Raw genomic sequence first — 19,059 nt, forward strand, 5'->3', positions numbered from 1 at the left:
ATTGTGACACAATGCCAGGGACCAGGAGTTCTCCAAACCACCGTGCCCAGGTCATCTGTAGTTATGGAGTTTATCAACAGATGCATAGTAAAATGTGCTCAGGGAAAAGGCACAGCAAAAGACTTCCCTCTTACACGGTGTGCACATGCACGAAGAAATCCTTTTAAGAAACAAAACCAAAGACAGGTACCCAGTAGATCTACAAAACAAACGTCCGTATTTTGTGCATGCTTGACCATTTCTATGTTTATTTTTCCTAATGTTATTTTTCCAGTGCTGGGGCTAGATTATTCAGAGGCACAAGTGAACTAAATCAGAACAATATCTTTCTAAAACATTTCTTTGTGTAACCCTCACTATTATATGCCTTTATGTGAAGAATCAATGAGCTCTGATACATAAAGGTTTATTTATTTTATTTATATGACTACACTACAGCTGTCTTCAGACACTCCAGAAGAGGGCTTCAGATCCCATTACAGATGGCTATGAGCCACCATGTGGTTGCTTGGAATTGAATCAGGACCTCTGGAAAAGCAGTCAGTACTCTTAACTGCTGAGCCATCTCTCCAGCCCAACACTTCAGAACTTTAAAATTAAGAGACTACTCATTTTAGAAGAAAACTTCAAAGTTTTCAGGAAAATATCAACACAACATTCTAGAAACTAGACTTTCAGTATAAATGGACAGCAAAACTCCTTCCTTCCAAATTATTAGGAGAATGAATACATTCAAAGCATAAAAACCAAAGAGGAAAAAGGAATTTTTATTTTAGGTAAGAAATGATAAATAAAATGATTTTTGTTTAATACTTTGGAAAATGCAGAGAATACTATAGAAACACACTTGCCTACTCAGATCTGACACAGATGTGTTCTCTGTGCTGCTGCTGCTTTACCACAGAGATGGGGGCAGTGACACTCAGATGGGTTTATTATAAAGTCCCAGGAACCTGCAGCGTCAAAGACTTCATTCCATGGTGGCTTGTAACAATAGCATCCTCCTGTCCTCTGCAAGCTAGAGGGGAAGTGTTTCAAATGAGCTATCTCATTTAATCTAACAAATCTCTAACAGAGGCCTCATTAATTCCCATTTTTAAAAAGGAGGCAAGAATGAAGCAAAGTTTTAAATTAATTATTGTTATCATTACTTTGGCATTATTAGGGGGATGAAACCAGGTTTTCAAATCTGTTAAGTAAGTGCTTAAGTACTGCTGACCTATACAATGCTAGCAAGCTTTCCACTTTAATTTGGAAAACAAGGAACTAACACTAGTAATCCTAGGAATAAAAGAAAGTATGAAAATATTGTTTAAAATGCATGGCAGTTACCTTTGAGTCCACTATATCAAAATTTTGCTAGAAAATAAAAAGTGGCTGTTCAAACTCCCCTCCACTATGTATGGTGCTATGTCCTTCTCTTTTTACTAGGTTAGGTTCTGAATTACTTAAAGGTTGACTTACTTTATGTTATGTCTATGGCTGTTCTGCCTGTATACCTGAATGCACACCCTGCAATTGCTGTGCTGAGCTGCCCTGTGGGGTGCTGGGAACCAAACCCAGGTCCTATACAGACAGGACCTGACTGCCAGGCTTGCTCTCCAGCCTTCTAGGTTCTGAAATTTTATGAGTTTAAGGATAAGTGACAAAAATTGTGGGTAAAGATTATACAAGTTGTAGAGTTGTCAAGGAGTTTTCATTGCCTAATTATAAAGATGAGAAATCTAAGGCAAAGAAAACACTAACTCACAGTAACCACCGAAGGAAAATGGAACTACCTCTTTAGAAATTTTCTGTCCCCAAAAGGAAGGTCCTACCTTCTGTGCAGAGTTACACAAGAATAGACACAAACTTAGAGCAGGGAACAACTGGAGACCAAGAGCTGGGCTACATGGTTCTCTTGGAGTATCCTGGAGTAACAGAAGAAAAGTACTATGATGTTAGTCAAAAGAGCATTATAGTGCTTACACAGCAGAAGAATGCTGTCACTCACAGGACAGGAGCTGAGAAGTGTGGCTCTGTCAGAGGCACAGTGGTGTGGATGTACAAGTAAGAAAGAAGCACTGCTGGGAGGGGAGAGCTTAGCTGTAGCAAGATCCATAGTTAGAACATTACATTTCCCAGAGTTGAGAGCAGCTATAATTAATGGCTTTCCCTCCCCTTCTTAATGCAGCTATTTGTCAATTCAAAAACAGAATACCCAATCAATTTTGACATATTTAGTAAGCAGTTTGTCAAACAGCACTGTAATCTAGTTAATATATTAATTCTTGCCAAAGAGAGAATTCTAACAACTCTTAGGATTTCTATAACTGGTTTGGAGAAAAAAATCTGTGCCTGGATTCATGGCCATGCTTAAGGAGACTCTTCTGTGTCCTTCATGATCCATGGCTGTCTATGAACTGTGAATGGGAAGCAAGACCAGCAGCGCTTCCTGGGAGCTGCTCCAAACTCATGGCACAGAAGATGGGCAAAAGACTGGCTTTAAGTGTCACCAATAATCTCAAGAGCAATCCTTAGCCTATGAAGGGTGACAGCTCAGTTCATTCACTATATCTAAGACAGTGTGGATTTTTGTACCAGTAAATATGAAGTTACAGAGGAAACTATCCACTTCTAGAAGACAAAATTTTCTAAGTTGGAATGAAAAAGAACTCAATGATCCCTTTCTGAATCAGGGAAGCGCAAGTAAGAAAACTGATGATATTGACTTGGTGCAAAGTTGTGTATTTATTAAAAAACCTGCAGTGTAAACTAGTCCTCCAGACTGTCAGACATCCCATTGTTTTATGTCTGCTGAGAAAGGTACCCTATGTGTCAGAAAAGCACACTGAATATTTTTCTATGACCCAGAGGGCAGAGGTCACTTATTATAAATGGATAATGAGACCTAATGCAGTACTCTGAGGACGGACAAAGAAAGGGTCTCTCCATAGCCCCTGGTGAATTGGTTGTTCAGGCTTTTATTTCCTCTGCACACTTAATGGAGTCAAACAATTGACAGAAACTCTATAGAGAAGGCTGAAACTGAGAGAAACGATTGTATACTAAGTCTGACAGGCACATACGAATAGTGATCCTGAAATGGCGCCAGAGCTTCTGCTACCACTAACAGAGCAGACAGCTGAAGCATTCCCCTAAATTCCCATTTAGCCATTTCTTAGCAATTAACCTACTGATGGAACCGATGGCACATCAACCCATGAGCTCCTGCCAATACCGACCCATTATGTCACTGCAGGTAAGCTAAGCCCCATGGTGTTTTGGAGAAAATGGTGAACATGTATTGTTGGTACCCCCGTCTTCTAGCCTCCTACCCACCTATGAGAAAGCACAATTCATGGCAGAAGGATCTAGTTTAGAACCATAAATGTCAATGGAACAGTGTAAATGACATCAGAAGCACAGATCTTAATGGCCTATAGATTTCTGACCAATATTTTCTTTTCTATCAATGTCCTGTACCATTGAAATCTGCCGAGTCACTGCAATAAATATTAATATCAACAGAAAAGACCCTACTCTAAACTATACTTGGAAACATCACAGGTTTAAAAACCATCTGAAAGGACACTGAAATCTTGTAAGCTCACATGAGGAATTCTGTAATATTAACAGATGCTTACAGGGTAGACAACACCTCTTGTAGACACTCTCCCTCTGTTTCATTTCAGTTTCAAAAAAAGTAACAACAAGAAAGTAATTTGCATGTACGAAGATTAATTTGATGCTCCTGATAAAAATAGGAAATGAATGGAAGCATGGGTGTCACCCAAGGGCTGATATAATGCAAACATTCAAATAAAGTTCATCAGGCCACAGAACACATAGAGCCCAAATGAGACCTTGTTGGTCTCCATCTTTAGTTCCTTAGAGAAAAAAAACCCATCATTTTATGAAAATAATTTATTTGTGGAATAGCATTTGCCAACTAAACAGTTTAAGTAAGTGAAATATTCCAATGTAATTCACAATTAAGAGTCAAACTATACAGAGCACCATGACTCACCCTGTGCCCAACAATGGACTATAAATACTCTGTAAATAAGCCCTACATTACAAGTTTCCTCTACAAGAGAAAAACACTTCACTCTTCCTTTTCCACCTCTCCCCAGTACTGGGCAAGCATTTATAATGAACAATGCAAGGAAATACTGCTGAGTGCCTCCACCACACTTCATATACCACACTGCAGGGGACCCCAGGATGTCAGACCTATGACACTAATGGAAGGCAGCACAGAAGAAAACTGCTGCATTTAGCTGGTTGTTCCTGGCACTGACAATGCCAATCAGGACATATGGGCTCTGTGTGCGTGCGCATACATGAAGGCACAGCCAACCACTCTGTGTCTGGACTAGTAGTGTTCAAAAGGGCATCTCTACTCAATTGCAAAAAAAGTAAAATGAAATTCAACCAAATGCATAAATTAGAACTGGATAGGAAACAGTGCTGCTTTGTAGTCTAAGGATTTTATGTGTCAGACAAGCAAAATATAATTTATTTGGGAATGAAGATGCTTAAAATCTAATGATTCCTAATTCTTTTATTTCAGTCACCCTACATATACAGTCTTTATCCTGTAATTATTATCTTTGTCCTAAATGCAAGATACCATTTATCTGGTGAATACCTCTTTTGTTTGGAAACTTGATAAATGATTTATGTGCAGATGTATATGTATATTAAAGCAAAATGAAACTCAATATTAGATCTGAAGTAAAACATTTTTTGCAAGTGGACCAACCACCTAGCACCTGGGGGGAACTCTAGCACCTGTGGGGAAAACACCAGTCTCTCACAGCAGGGCCAATCTTTTGGAGACAATTTCTCAACAGAGACTCCCTGGTCTCATGTATGTTATGTTGGCAACAAAGATTAGCCATAATACCCTCACACACATAGATATCCACAAAGCTACATAAGCCACTGATGACACTGTCGCCACAATTGCAGTAGAGATGTCATGATATTGGCACTATCAGTACCATGGGATGTTCACATTAAGGAGAGTGGCAAGTGTGAAAGTATAGCTGACCTGGGCATACAAGAGAAGCTGGGTGTGTGTGTGTGTGTGTGTGTGTGTGTGAGAGAGAGAGAGAGAGAGAGAGAGAGAGAGAGAGAGAGAGAGAGAGAGAGAGAGAGAGAGAGATACCTAAATATAAATAAACTTATAAAAAATAAAATAAAATTATTGTAGAGATTAGGGATCTATTGTTCATACCATGTTTTTTTTTTCCCCCCAAAATCAAGCTCATTTCATTGTAGTTTCATTTCTTTGCCAAAACTGAAACTAGCCCTACAGTGCCCGGCAGCCATCAGTCATATGTGAGCACCAGCTCAAAGGGCTTGGTAACTCATTCTCAGCCTGCTCTCCCCCTTCTAATTCGTAAATTTAAATCAGTGCCTATGGATTAGATTTTTGAAAGCTTCTTTAGAGGACAAAAGGTACATAAAAAGTCACTCAGCCACTGCATGTTTTCCAGTTGCTTTAGTGGTCCCAGGCCTGTGGGGGTACAGGTGTCAGACTCTGGACCACTTCTTAAATAATCCATGGTCATATGATCCCATATGAACCCATACTCCAATGAAAAACATAAAGATTATAAAGCATATTGATCTGAGTGAAATTTAAACAAGAGCATATCCATACATTAGAATTTCATATCTCTTGCAAATGAAAGGCTTAATTGTTAATATATTCCATAGTTTGATAACTCTCAAGAAAATTATGCAAAATAGAAAAATAAGCAACTTCAAAAATTTGTAAAAGAGATAGCTCCATGGGGCTCTCTTTATGTGGGGTTGAAGAAAGAAGAATTTATTTCTGGAAGCTCAGTGCATGGTAACTCTTCATTTTGATAGAACAATTTAATATCTTTATTAAAAAGTAAGAGTGTATGTATATGAGTGTGTTTGTACAAGGCCATGCATTTGCACAATTGTATGAAGAGACCAGAAGAAGGATTCCCTGTCATTGATGTTGCAGCTGGTGTGAGTCACTACATGTGGGTACTAGGAACCAAACTTAGTACTTCTTGAAAGAACTACAAGTATTCTTAACCACAAAACCATATTCACCCATGAATATGATTACAAATTGAAAACAGCCTTTGTACAACTTGAATGTGTACTGCTGTAATAAATACCATAATCATAAACAACATGAAAGAAACAGTTTATATCATCTCAAAGATTACAGTCCACCACTGAGAAGCCAAGGCAGGAAGCACTGCTTACAGTCGTGCTCAGCCAGCGTTTTTATAGAGCTCAGGCCTACCTACCAGGTGGTACTACCGATTAGCAGTCAAGAAAATGTCACATCTCTAGGCCAATCTAATGGAGGAAATTTCTCAATTGTGACACTTCTTAGGCATGTGAATGTGACAACCAAGTTTGGCCATTATAAGTTTAAGTGTTCTAATTGTGACACATTGATACACCCAATTAGTCTGTAGCCTTTCTTTTCTTGTTGATCCCTATGATCTCATGTTTATATTATAAGGTGTGATACAATTTAAAATTTGCCCCATAGCCTTCAAGAATTCCAATGCTTTAAAAGTTGAATCCGCTTCAAAATATCTGAAGTCTCATGGATTCTTATAAAACAAAAATTAAGCCATGTAGTTTCTTTTTTAAAAAGATTGGGAGCGCAATTCTTCTGATACACTCAGATCAAATCAAATCCAAATTATAATTGCATAAAAAGCACCACAGTTAATATCTGGGGCTTCCTCATTATATACCAGGCTCCAAATGGTTTGGGGAGCTACTATTGTCTTGCTCTGCCACCTGCAAAACACACACACACACACACACACACACACACACACTCATCATATATAGGTACTTTTGGAAGCCAAAACAGGTTGTCAGATCCCTAGAGTTAGAGTTACAGGCATTTATGAACTGCCAGACAACAGTAGTAGGAATTGAACTCATGTCCTATCAAACAGCAGTAAGTGCTTTTCACCACTGAGTGATCTCTCCTGCTCAGAATATACAGTCTTGATTATCTACCTCTACTACATAAAAATCTTGTTTTGTTGTTTTTTTGAGACAGGGTTACTCTGTGTAACCCTGGCTGTCTTGTAACTCATTCTGTAGAACAGGCTAGTCTTTTACTCAGAGAAATCCACCTGCCTCTGCCTCCAAAGTGCTTAGAGTCAACAAAGCAACTCAATGTTCTCTCAGCCTCCACTGTGATACCTGAATAAACCATTTGAATGTGATCCTGTCTAACACAAACTCAGAGGCCTCCACTGTCAGGGCTCCTCAACTTTGGTATTCTCCTAAATGAAGAGGGAAAGGCTACATGGTGAGGCCCACAGAACTTGGAGGCTTTGTTTGCATCATCTCAAAGGAGGATGAGACATCATCGATGAGCGGGGCAGGTCTCCAGGCTCTGCCCTCGGCTGCATCCAAGCTTCAGTGTGGGACACACTGTTTATGAGAACAGCTTATGTGTTATGCTAACACCCTGCTGCACTGCTCTCCTCCCCAGGACAATCTCTTTGCTATTTCTATTCACATCAGCCTTGCCTACTGGCATATCATTTCCTGAGTTTCTGGAAGTTTGCTACACTTTTTCTACAAACACAACAAGAACAAACAACCCAAAATAACTTCACAACATTTATGAAGTTTATATTAAACTACAAAGTTCAATTAAAAATAGTTTTAAAAAGATATTTATCAAACTCTTTAAGTAGAAAAATTGACAGAGATTCCCCACCATCACCTGGTCATTGCTAAAGACTAATCACAGAGTCCAGCACATTGACAACAATCAAAAGCCCCCGGCTCAAAGGTGATTTTAAACTTGGGTAAGTAAAACACAATAAATACATCCAAGGAACCAAAAATATTAAAGTTATATTTTATGAGGAAGAATAATCTTTCCAGAGGACTCCTGTGAGGGGACTTGCAGATTAACAGAGTCACAGAGACTTCTGACTGAGATTCTCACTGGGGTAAATGGTGTGTGTGGGGGGGGGGGACACAGTTTAAACCACCATTATACTGCCTCTATTCCACTAGAGTCCCAATGTCCAGATTAAACAACTTTTTGGTATTCTTTTTGTTTGGTTGGTTGGTTTGGTTTAGTTTGGTTTTCTGAGACAGGGTTTCTCTATATAGCCCAGGTTGTCCTGGAACTCACTCAATATTGTTATTCTAAATGAAGAGGGAAAAGCTACATGGAAAATCTTTGCTTGCTTCAGTTATGTAACACTGTAATGGCAGACCCAAAACTCTGAGGCAAATACCTTGAGTGTGCATGTAAGACTTTAAAATCCAGGTTGATCCTGTATCATTTCCATCAATGTAGAGAGGCAATAAAAGCATGAGAGATGGTTCATTTAGCAAAGGTCTAATGGCGCTAAGACTGCCTTCAGCATCTCACAGGCTGGCTTAGTTGAAAATCTCATCTTACTTCAGGAGTATTTGCCCCAATCCCTGTCTTTTAAGTATCTGACAGCCAGAGTGAGCTTTCTAAAAATGCCATCCAAGGGTGGGGGAGAAAGGAGTGGTGATACAATGCTCATTACTACTATGTGCAAAGCCTTAGGTTCAACCCCCAGTGCACATGAAGCAATTGATGGTGTCACCACTGTGCATGAAAGCACAGTTATCACCAGCAGAGGTAGATTTTACTCAATGGGACAAAAGTGTCAGGGGGAGCTATAGCTGAATGATATCAACTAGCTTACTCTAGTTTAAAAAATGAAGAGATATAGTTGTAGTTTTTAGTGTATCTTCCCTTTATCTCTTTGATACTTATCATGGTATGTCAGCTAATAAGAAATAACAGCTATCAAATCAACAAGACCAACCCGGATTAACTGAGCCAACTACACTTAATTCAACAAGTAGGTTTTTGCCTTTGATAAAGAAGTAATAGAGCTGGATGGTGCTGGCGCACAACTTGAATCCCAGCACTCCAAGGAGGCAGAGGAGGAGGGTCTCTGTGAGTTCGAGGCCAGCCTGGCCTACAGAGTGAGTTCCAGAACAGCCAGGTTTTCTGAAATTTCTGGAAACATTCAGTCTTCAAAGCTATCAAGTTCAATTAGGATTCATTGTATTCTATTATAATTGTAAAGCATTTTAAGTATATGAAGAGAAACTAGATACTAAATATTAAATTATCTCTTCATGCCTCTCACATAAAGTCTCTATCTGGTTGGATGAACCTCTATCAGTACCTACAAATGGCAAAAGAAACACAAAACTCCAGCTTAGTCAGAGAGCATGTGCAAGCCCCTGTCCAAACCCTATGCCAAGGAAGCTGGGAGCATGAAGGACTCCAAGCAACGCTGTAGCTAGGTGTCCTGTGATAAAGAGCTTGTTTTGTTCTTTCAGAAACAGGTCCCAGGCTCTGCAAGGCTATTCTCCATATCCTGCTAGGTCACATGTTAGAGGCTTGCTTTATGTTTTTTTGTTTTGTTTTATTTTTGGAAAATGCTAGCTGAAGGCACACAAGCTATGGCCCTAGCTTGGTGTTGGTGGTGCACACCTTTAATCTCAGCACTGGAAAGGCAGAAGCAGGTGGATCTGAGTTTGGGATGAGTCTGGTCTATAGAATAAGGTTCAGGACAGCCAAGGCTACACAGAGAAACCCTGGCTGGAAAAATAGACAAACAAACAAACAAATAAACAAACACCCTATGGCCCATTACTCTGCAAATTCTGAGCCAATCAATGGAAGGAGAAACAAAAGATAAGAAAGCATTAAGCTGATGAGTACTCACAGCCAGCCAGCAGGAGCTGGTAATACTGCACTGCTTCTGCAGCGAGGAGCAGAGGGTGATTCGCATTGAATGGAGGTTGCAGTTCATTCCACTGAGGCGTTCTAAGGAAACAGCAGAAGAATATTAATATTTAAGCTTCAGAGAAGGGATGCCACAGAGCCTGACAGACACTAGCACAAATCAATGTGTAACCATTAAAACCAATGCTCTTTAACTTGACACACAAAACCAGGAAAACTTTATACACTAAAGATGTGGCAATATGCCACACAGATAATGTAGATCTTCAGAGAAATAGAGAGTGATCAGCTTGGTAAGACAGAGAAGAAGAACACCAACTACATGGAGGCCATCTTATCTCATTTTTGACCAACATCAGACATGGTCAACATGAAACAAAGTAGCTAACAGTGATGAGAAGACCAAAGGAACAGCATAAACAGACAACTTCCTTTGAATCCAATTAGCTAGTTCAACAGTGAGACTGCCAAAGTTTAATCACATATGCCCAATTTTGAATAAGCTCAATAAATCAGATATTGAGGAGATCAATCCAGCACAGTGAGTACTGTAAAGAATGCTGGAGCCTCCAGAAAATCAATAGACTATTTTAAAATGTCAAAAGGAGAGGGGTCGTTTTATATCCATTTTTATCTATTTCCTTTCATACATGCTGGGTGATTGTTTTTTTTCTCCCCTGCACAATTCATTATATTAAATGGGTTTTATTCTAGGTTTCATTTCTTCCTCTTTCTGCTGGCTTATAAAAATTCCACTCATTGGATGCATTAAGATAATTCTTAAACATTTCTAGGATTCCTAGCCATTGGATCCTGGATTATCACTTAAAGGAGACTTTAGCATCTCTTTGTATTAGTCTATATTTCCCTTAATGGTATTGTTTACAAGGAACATGTGGCACTACAATAAGGGGAATACAAAACCAAGAAATGGATACACAGAGACAACAAAAAGTTCAAATGGGCTGGAGAGTAAAGGTGGGCAAGGCTCACATTCACAAATATAGAAAGTTCAAATAGAGATACTTTCTGATTACATCCCTGAGACAGTGAAAAATATCACCATGCACAGCTGCGCATGTGAATATTTGCAGCAACAATATTAGTGACAGCTACAGAATAGAAAAGTCCTCAGCTAATGAATGGGCAATCAAAATGTGGTGCACCTACATAACCCAGTATATTAACATGGATCTTAAAATTATGCTGAAGAAAATCAGATACGGAAGAGAACATAGTACATGACTACATCATTTAGTGGCCAGAGCAGGCAAGGCAGGCAATACAGAGCAAGCTGTGGTTGGCTACAGCCAAAGGGGAAATGGAGAGCAATGGCGCAGGAGCTCTTTGCCCGACAGAGAAGGGTGATTGATAGGGCGCACACCGGACTTGCAGTGCTTCCCTTTCTCTGCAGTAGACCCTATCCAATGGAAACAAAATGGACTAAAAGGCTTCCCACGTTACAAAAGCCAGGCAATAGTGCATAATCCCATTTGCCCAAAATTCTAGAGCCAACATCATGAATCAAGGTCAATATATGCAAGTAAATATATCCTTGTGGATGAATATACTTCAGAGCCAGTTATTTACATAGAGACTTCACAAAGAGCACATTTTTTACACATCTTTTAAAGCAGGGGTTGGGAGAGATGGGATGAAGCACTACCTAACAAGTGTCCAGCTGGCTCGGGGTGACGTCATTATCTCCAGTGGTGTGTCGTCACTTATCTTGGGAGCAGTACTGATCGGCCGGGGCTCAATCATGTGTTCCACTAAGGTCCCGTAGCAGCTGATGATGTAAAGAGATTCAACTACAACTTGTTTGGACTGATCTGCAAACAGAGAACCCAATGAGACATAGAAAGATGGCAGAGAAAGATCATTGGGACTTCTACTTTACTGACCCTGCTGTGGCATAGAAAGATGAAAGAGAAAGGGAAGAGCTTCGTCCCATTGCATCAGCACATCCTTGGAGGATGCATTGCAGAGCAGCTGCCAGTAAACATGCCACCAACGTTATGAGATATACATCAATTGGTTTCAACAATTATACCATGATGCTCAAAATTGTAGTATAGACAAACACTATGTTATAAAATTTTGTATTTCTGTACTATGGATTTTTCCACATCTTATGAAATATATAAGAGATTGAGTAGGACATGAAAAGAGTACCTGAAAATGAATAATCGAGCCAACAAAATTTAATTACCCTGGCTTAAATAATGAACAGTCCTGCAGGAGTTATGTGTGGAAAAAGTAATCTGAAAAGTTCAACTGTTTTCCTGGTAGAATTAAGTTTGGCTGCTAGAGAGATAAGAATGCTTACTATGCAAGAACTAGACATGAATTCGAATCCTCCAGTCACAACAAACAAACAAACAACCCCACCTGAAAACAAAAGCAAAAAAGCAAAAAAAAAACAACCACCAACAGACACAGTCAAACACAAGTCTATAATCCCAGTGCTGAAAAGGGGAAGAAAATGCAGAGAAAAACAGAGCTCAACAGTCTTGTATCCACGCACACACATTCACACACGCACAAATGCACACTCAGCACACACTCAGAAAGCATCTAGATCAAAACAAGCAAGCAAATAACACATTATTATTAACATTATTTGTCTGTGGAAGGTCATCAGTTGAAATACAACTAAAAACAAGTGGGCCAAGAAGCAAACCGAAATTCTCCAGTAAACAGGGAACAACATGAAAATAAAAGGACAGTTCCCTCCTCAAATACTTCCTAGTCCATTTCTCAATGAGATTATGGGCTCCTGAAGTAAAGGAAGGGCCGCCATCCTCAGATAAATCCATGCTGGGTTTGAATGTAATCGAATGACTTTATAAGGAACACACGTGGACTTGCTGCCAGAGCAAGCTCGGTGCTAAATCTCACGTTTTACAGTAAACCAAGGAGACTGTCTTATGAAAGCTGTGTGGGTCATCTTATCTCTGTGTCAGACGAATCAATTACAGCTGATTTGAGAAATCAGCCAATGACCAGTCAGAGGGACATAAAGGGGTAGCAAGCTAAAGGGGTAATTAGGACAGATGGAGAAGCATTTGAAATTGAGCTTTGCAGTAGGTTTTAATGAATAACAAAAAGTCCTTCCGATAGCATCATCAAACCAAAGGCAGTAACAAAACAATAAAGATTGGATAAGAAAATGGGAGGCCTGCCCGCTCCACAAGCCTGTCCCACGGGAAGGGACTAGCTGGGCAAAGGCCCGATTACCAGGGAGTGGTCATGAAAGGTGATAGCAAGGGAAGAAGCTGAGGTCTGCCTGCCAACAGGGAGCAAGACAACAGCCTCTTTTGCCAAGAACAAAACTAACTGGGGAACATCAGGGGAAAGCCAGTGCTTGACCTAATTGAATCACAATAAAGTAATCGGGAAAATCCTAACATACAAAAACTATATATTTGGTGTATAAATGTAGATATTCTATACAGAGACCACAGCTCTATAACTGGAAAAAGAAAAAAACTCCACTCCCCTCAACCTCCCCCTCTGTGTGTGTATGTGTGTGTATGTGTGTATGTGTGATACAAAGAAGCACACACTGAAAGAATAGTTATACAAGCATTCTAGGTATTGATTCTGGTGACCAAAGCAGGGATTAAAAACATAGTAATTAGGACTGAAGAATTGGCTCAGTGGTTAAGAGCATGCACTCCTCTTGCAAAAGGCCTCAAGTTCAATTCCCAGTACCGACATGGTGGCTCACTACTGCCTATAACATCAGTTCCAGGGGATCCAAGGCCCTCTTCTAACTTCCATGGATACCAGTTATGCACTTGGTGTACATATGTACATGCAGGCAAAACAGTCATACACTTTAAAAATTAGAGAGAAAAACTCAAAAAATTAAAACTGATAAATAATAAATGTAAACATAGTAATACCAATAACTCAAAGAAGCAATGATAACCACAGATCTTGGCATTTATCTCTTAGTAGCAGTCTGCCCTTTTTCTTTTGTGGTTCAAGGGGAGGTTGTTTGTTCTGTTTTCTTTTACCATGTTATTGTTTCTGTTTTGGTTTTTAAATGTGGCTCCTTAGTCAAGAGCACATGCTACACTTGCAGAGGGCTGAACTGAGTCCCCAGAACAAACAACCTGCAGCTCACAAGCCCTGACTCCAGGGGATCAGCCAGGGTCCCCAGGCAAATGCATTCCCACACATAGGACCGGCCCAGGTCCCATGCGAATAAATTAACTAACATTAGTGAGACCAGTTGATCCCAAGTCTCCCATGTAAAGCAGAGGTTACAACTTTCTCCTTCTGAGATCTGAGGCAGCAGTATGAAATTAGCGTGTGCATAGGTGGAAGAAATAGAGTGGACACAGCATTGTCAGCTCTGAGATCAATATGTGAACACAATTAGAAATAGGTAAGAGAGAGACAAAATCAGTCAATGTGCCTAAGTGTGGCAGTGCACAAATTTAAACGCCAGCATTGGAGAGGCAGAGGATGGAATTCAAGGGCAGCCTTGGCTACATGTTGAATTTAAAACAAAGGCACACAGAGAGACTTTGCTTCAAAAATAAATGAAAATATCAGTTGATGGCAAATTTATTTCCCATTTGTGTGAGAAAATAGTTTTAATTCTTTGAGAGACTTAACTAGTGAAGGCCACTAATATTTATTTATTTTATTAATTTTTATCTTTAGTTTTTATCTTTATTAAAGATAAAAAATTATTTATTTTTATCTTTAGTTTTTACTAAACTACTAGGCTGTTAGTTATAAAGTTATTCTAGAGGAGCTCGCAGCACTGTCTTCAGTGGTGACACACTGCAAGGCAAATCTGAACATCAGCACATGACATACCTTTTTCTCGTTTCAGACCAGCGTTGTTTGCAAACCACGACCTGGAGGTCCCAAACACTGCAGCCACACAAAACTCGCCGCCCACTGATTTGCTTGGAGAAATTTGTGGAGGTGGTTTAACTTTGCTTAAAAAGTAAAAGGACATTTAGAAGTTACCATGTGAATCCTCAGTCTTCCAAATCATGAAAGATTTTCCCAGACTTAAGTTCTAAGGCACAGTCATGCACATCTCTTCAAAGAATGGCTGACCAGTGGCATGAGATGATGCCAAGGGGTAAAATTTAAATGACATCAAAGCTAAAGAGTCTTGTTATGAGAGCTGGAAATGCTGGTACATGCCTGTGGTCCAGGCCTCAAGAGAGCCCAGGCAGAAGGGATACTTTTTTTGTGCCTGGATTCCAGTGCTAGTCTAGGCAACAAAGTAAGACAGTGTGTCAACAAAATAAAACAAATTCTTTTGCACTAGGAGCTTGTTTTGGAATTGCAGTCAATCCTTTCAGATGGCTAACATTTCACTGGATATTTAAAGGTGGAGTAAAAAAAGGGACAGACACACCTCCCGCATGAAAAGTTCATTCTGACATGAAGACAACAGACTACCCACACAGTACATAGAGACAGCATGCATGAAATGGTGATGACTCAAAATGAGGACTTGGCGGTGCCTGATGCTCCGCTGATACAGTGTCAGCACTCTAGGGGTTCTAATGCAGTGACCTCCTACAATGAGTCAGCCATAGTCCTGGCTGTCATTTCTTTTCTTCCTGGATTCATGATTTAACTATTTTGTTCACTGAAAAGACTGAGAGCTAAATACTCACAGCTTATCAAACGCAAATCTGTTCTCCGTTTGCTATGGCGGAGGACATGCTAACTGAGGTTGTTTCAAGTGACTTCCACTAAGAACCGGCTTTCCTCTGTTGTCCTTGGTGTTCTACTTTTGAGCTTTCATCTTCTTTCGAGTCTTGAATTTCTGTTCTCTTGTGGATTATCAAATTTCTCAAAGCTAAATAGAAATTATAAAACCACCTTCCATAGATTGTCTCTTTAATTCCAAGCCCAGAAAACAACCTCACTGGCAAGAGGGTAGGCCTGGATTGATACCATGAAGGTAGTTCTCTGAGGCTCAGCTCTGCAATTGGTCCTACTGTGAGCCAATGTGCCCACCACCTTCTGTCGCCTTTCTTCATCCTCTTATCTCTTACAAGCTGTGTTGGAATGGGAAGGTTGGTTTCTAGAGTCAAGAAGAAACCTGAAATGGAAATGTCCCATGCTGTGGTTCTTTAGTCATGACGCTGTTAGGTAGGTACCTTCCCACTCAGAGCTCAGACTACTAGAATGCATAATACAAAGGGACTACCCACTGTGTAGAGTTAAGGAGGACGGTATTTGTTCTCACAGTATGAGCTCTGAACAGTACAACCACTGAGAATTTCTCAGATTCTTGAACAAATCCTAATCAGGCCCCATTCCAGATGTCATAAAGCAAAAATTTTCAACAATTTCTAAAAATAAAATTTTTTGAGCATCTCTTTGTCCCCTTGTTGTGTGTTTAAGATTAAGAACCTACTATGTTAGAGAAAGCAAGCCAGACTCCCAGGGGTGGACCTTCTGGGTTGTAGAATGCAATACACATTCCACCTACAGCTAACAGATAGTGCTTTAGTAATCCCTGTCCTCGCAACACCTGAGATGATGCCCAGCGCTCCTAAAGTCTCTGTATTGACACTTGTGCATGTGAGTGTGTGTGTATACATACACTGGAACAGATGGGACCCTGACTGGCCCAGCTGCCCTTCTATTTTGAACCATATCCATGTTGGTACACACTGTAGTATATAAAAAGTCCACTTCTTTCACCCACTATTAATACTCAATGAACACACCATTCCCACAATATCCAGAAAAAATGTGAAAATCAATTGTGGTTAGACTTACAAAGATGAAAAGACATTGTATCCATCTTTGAAGAACAATTTCTGAGACATCATAGATATGATCCAACACTTTCTCTTCTATAGTGACCCACCAGGCAGGCAATCACATATGTGCCCACATGCCCTCCTCTGATATCTGGATCACCAATCTTCTGGCAGCACTTCTCCTTGTAAATTACCTTGGAGTGTGTGCTGCCCTCCAACACTTGTCACCCATCACTGAATTGCTAACACTGAAATGACAAGCTCCTGTGCCTGCTGTCTGTGACAAGCCCCTGGCTACTGTAGCCCTTAGGGGCTTCAAGGGCTAGCAGGAAGAGGAGAGAAAAAAACCAATCAGAATTTTTTATTTCTTTTTATTAGTGTGTATAAAGTTGTATGTACATTTGTACTTCCATGTGCGGACACCAGAAGTCAACATCAGGAATCCTCCTCTATTGCTCCCTTACAACACTGTTGTTGTTGTTGTTGTTGTTGTTGTTTTTGTTGTTGTTGTTGTTGTCATCGTCGTTGTCAAGACACTTCTCTCACTGAGCCTAAAGCCTACCAACTGAGCAGTGGACTAGGAAGATACCGAGATCCACAGATCTGCCGTACCTCCCACTCTGTCCCTGTCAACAAGCTGGCATTACACACAGTTGACGCCATGCTTTGCTTTGTATATGGGTGCTGGGAATCTTAATTCTGGTCCTCTTGCTTGCACTAAATCCCCAGCCTCCACAAAAGAGTTTCTTAGCAGAGTGTCTGCAGTTGTGGGGCGACATCATCAGGCACTGGTGAAGCTACAGTGTACTAGCAAGCCTCCCAGAGACAAGTTCAAATCTGCAAATCACTGGATGAGATTTTGCTGTGTTCAGTGTTATTTAATCCTGTAATAATAAAGTAGCTACATCTTTTCTTGAGAAAATTACTATAGTTTTTCTAAAGTACCTTTTTAAAAAAGATTCATTTATTTTATGTATGTAAGTATACTAAGTATACTATCACTGTCTTCAAACATGCCAGATGAGAGCATCATATCCCATCACAGATGGAATCCAACCACCATGTGGTTGCTGGGAATTGAACTCAGGTCCTCTGGAAGAACAGTCAGTGGTCCTAACTGCTAAGCCACCTCTCCAGCCCTAAACAGACTCAAAAATTGAAAAACCAGCTTTCTAACAGAATCATGAGAAGTCGAAAAAATACTGGGCATCAATGTATTCTTTAGAACATTGTACACATTTATCATCTTACATTCCACAAAGCCTGGCAACAGCCAAATTTTAACACACTCCATAGACTTCACATTATTCCATTTTGAAAGTCAGCGCCAATACAGTGCCATTTTATACAAACTCATATGTGCTATGAGAAAGGGTATCTTATGGTAAAAATTATGTTGAATTTATGAAAAAACTATAACTTTATTCATATATTTCACCATTTATCCTTTATCCACTGATAAGGCACCAAACAATCTCATGACTTAAAATGTCAAGTTAAATAAAGATCTTCTTTTCCGCGCTCATCACACGCTGCCGCACTGCACATGAAGGAAGCAGACTGGAGGGAGCTCGATCCTTCCTACCAAGTTATTTCCACAATCACTCTACATCTGGCATGGTTTTGTCATTTATGCAAAACAGAAACACAAAATATGTGCATGTATAAATCTTCTAGAGAAATAAAAAGATAATATAATAAAAAAGATTGCTACTTGGAAAACATTTCTGATGTGATCTACTCAAAAGTTAGAAATTCTAACTCTGGCTTTGTTTGTTCCTAATCTTAATCTTAAAAGCTATGTGCAAGAATGCCTTGCAGGAGCAAAATAGTCCTTCTCCTACGTGTCTGCAACCAGCTGCACATGAACCGCTCTACAATGACCCAGAGTATTTCTACTACAAAATAACCTTCAGTTGACAGGAAGAATATAACACAGAAAGATGTTACATCAGCCACAGGACAGTGAGGCCCTGTGCTGAAAACAGCACAGCGTACAGACTGCTGGCCCGACCCACAGAGCATCTGCAACACGAACCTCGTTTCCTGCTTGCTCTGAACATCTTTCTCCTCAGTCAGGGGTATTATCAAGTCCCAGTAGAAAGCACTGGACTCTTGTGTGCGTATAACAAACTTCTTAATTTATATAACTTTATACACTTATTATTATATTGAAAGTTAATGATATTAAATACTACTTCTACTTTAATTGTACAGAAATTTAACTGGATTGATTATATGAATTCTTTCATGAGTTTAAAGAGACATAGAATTTAAAGAGCATTTAGATTAACTTTTCAGCAAAACATAAAAGAAAAATAAAATTAACATATTTTTAATCACGACAAAAAAGTCATAAAATTCCACATGCACAAGCCCTTCCTAAGAAATCCACAAGAAAAACAGAACACAAGCACAAAGCAAAATAAACACGTGGTAAATCAAAAGCAGGATTTAATTCTGTCACATCCTCAGAGAAAGGGCTTAAGAATGAATGGGAACCAGTCTCACCACCTGCACACCAATATC

General features: G+C 39.7%; 1 protein-coding gene across 4 annotated transcripts in view; it reads right to left on the reverse strand.

The window, feature by feature from the left end:
* Nucleotides 1-19,059, reverse strand: part of Bcas3 (BCAS3 microtubule associated cell migration factor) — a 485,645-nt gene that overhangs the window by 275,831 nt on the left and 190,755 nt on the right. For all 4 annotated transcript variants that reach the window (XM_052197918.1, XM_052197921.1, XM_052197919.1 and 1 more), the window contains exons 17-19: nt 14,609-14,733; nt 11,436-11,601; nt 9,750-9,850 (exon numbers count right to left, since the gene is read on the reverse strand). In XM_052197918.1, coding sequence (XP_052053878.1) covers nt 9,750-9,850; nt 11,436-11,601; nt 14,609-14,733 — 392 coding nt within the window. The remainder of the gene's footprint in view (nt 1-9,749; nt 9,851-11,435; nt 11,602-14,608; nt 14,734-19,059) is intronic.

Source organism: Apodemus sylvaticus, chromosome 10, assembly GCF_947179515.1.
Source record: "Apodemus sylvaticus chromosome 10, mApoSyl1.1, whole genome shotgun sequence".
In the NCBI taxonomy this organism is placed as follows: Eukaryota; Metazoa; Chordata; class Mammalia; order Rodentia; family Muridae; genus Apodemus; species Apodemus sylvaticus.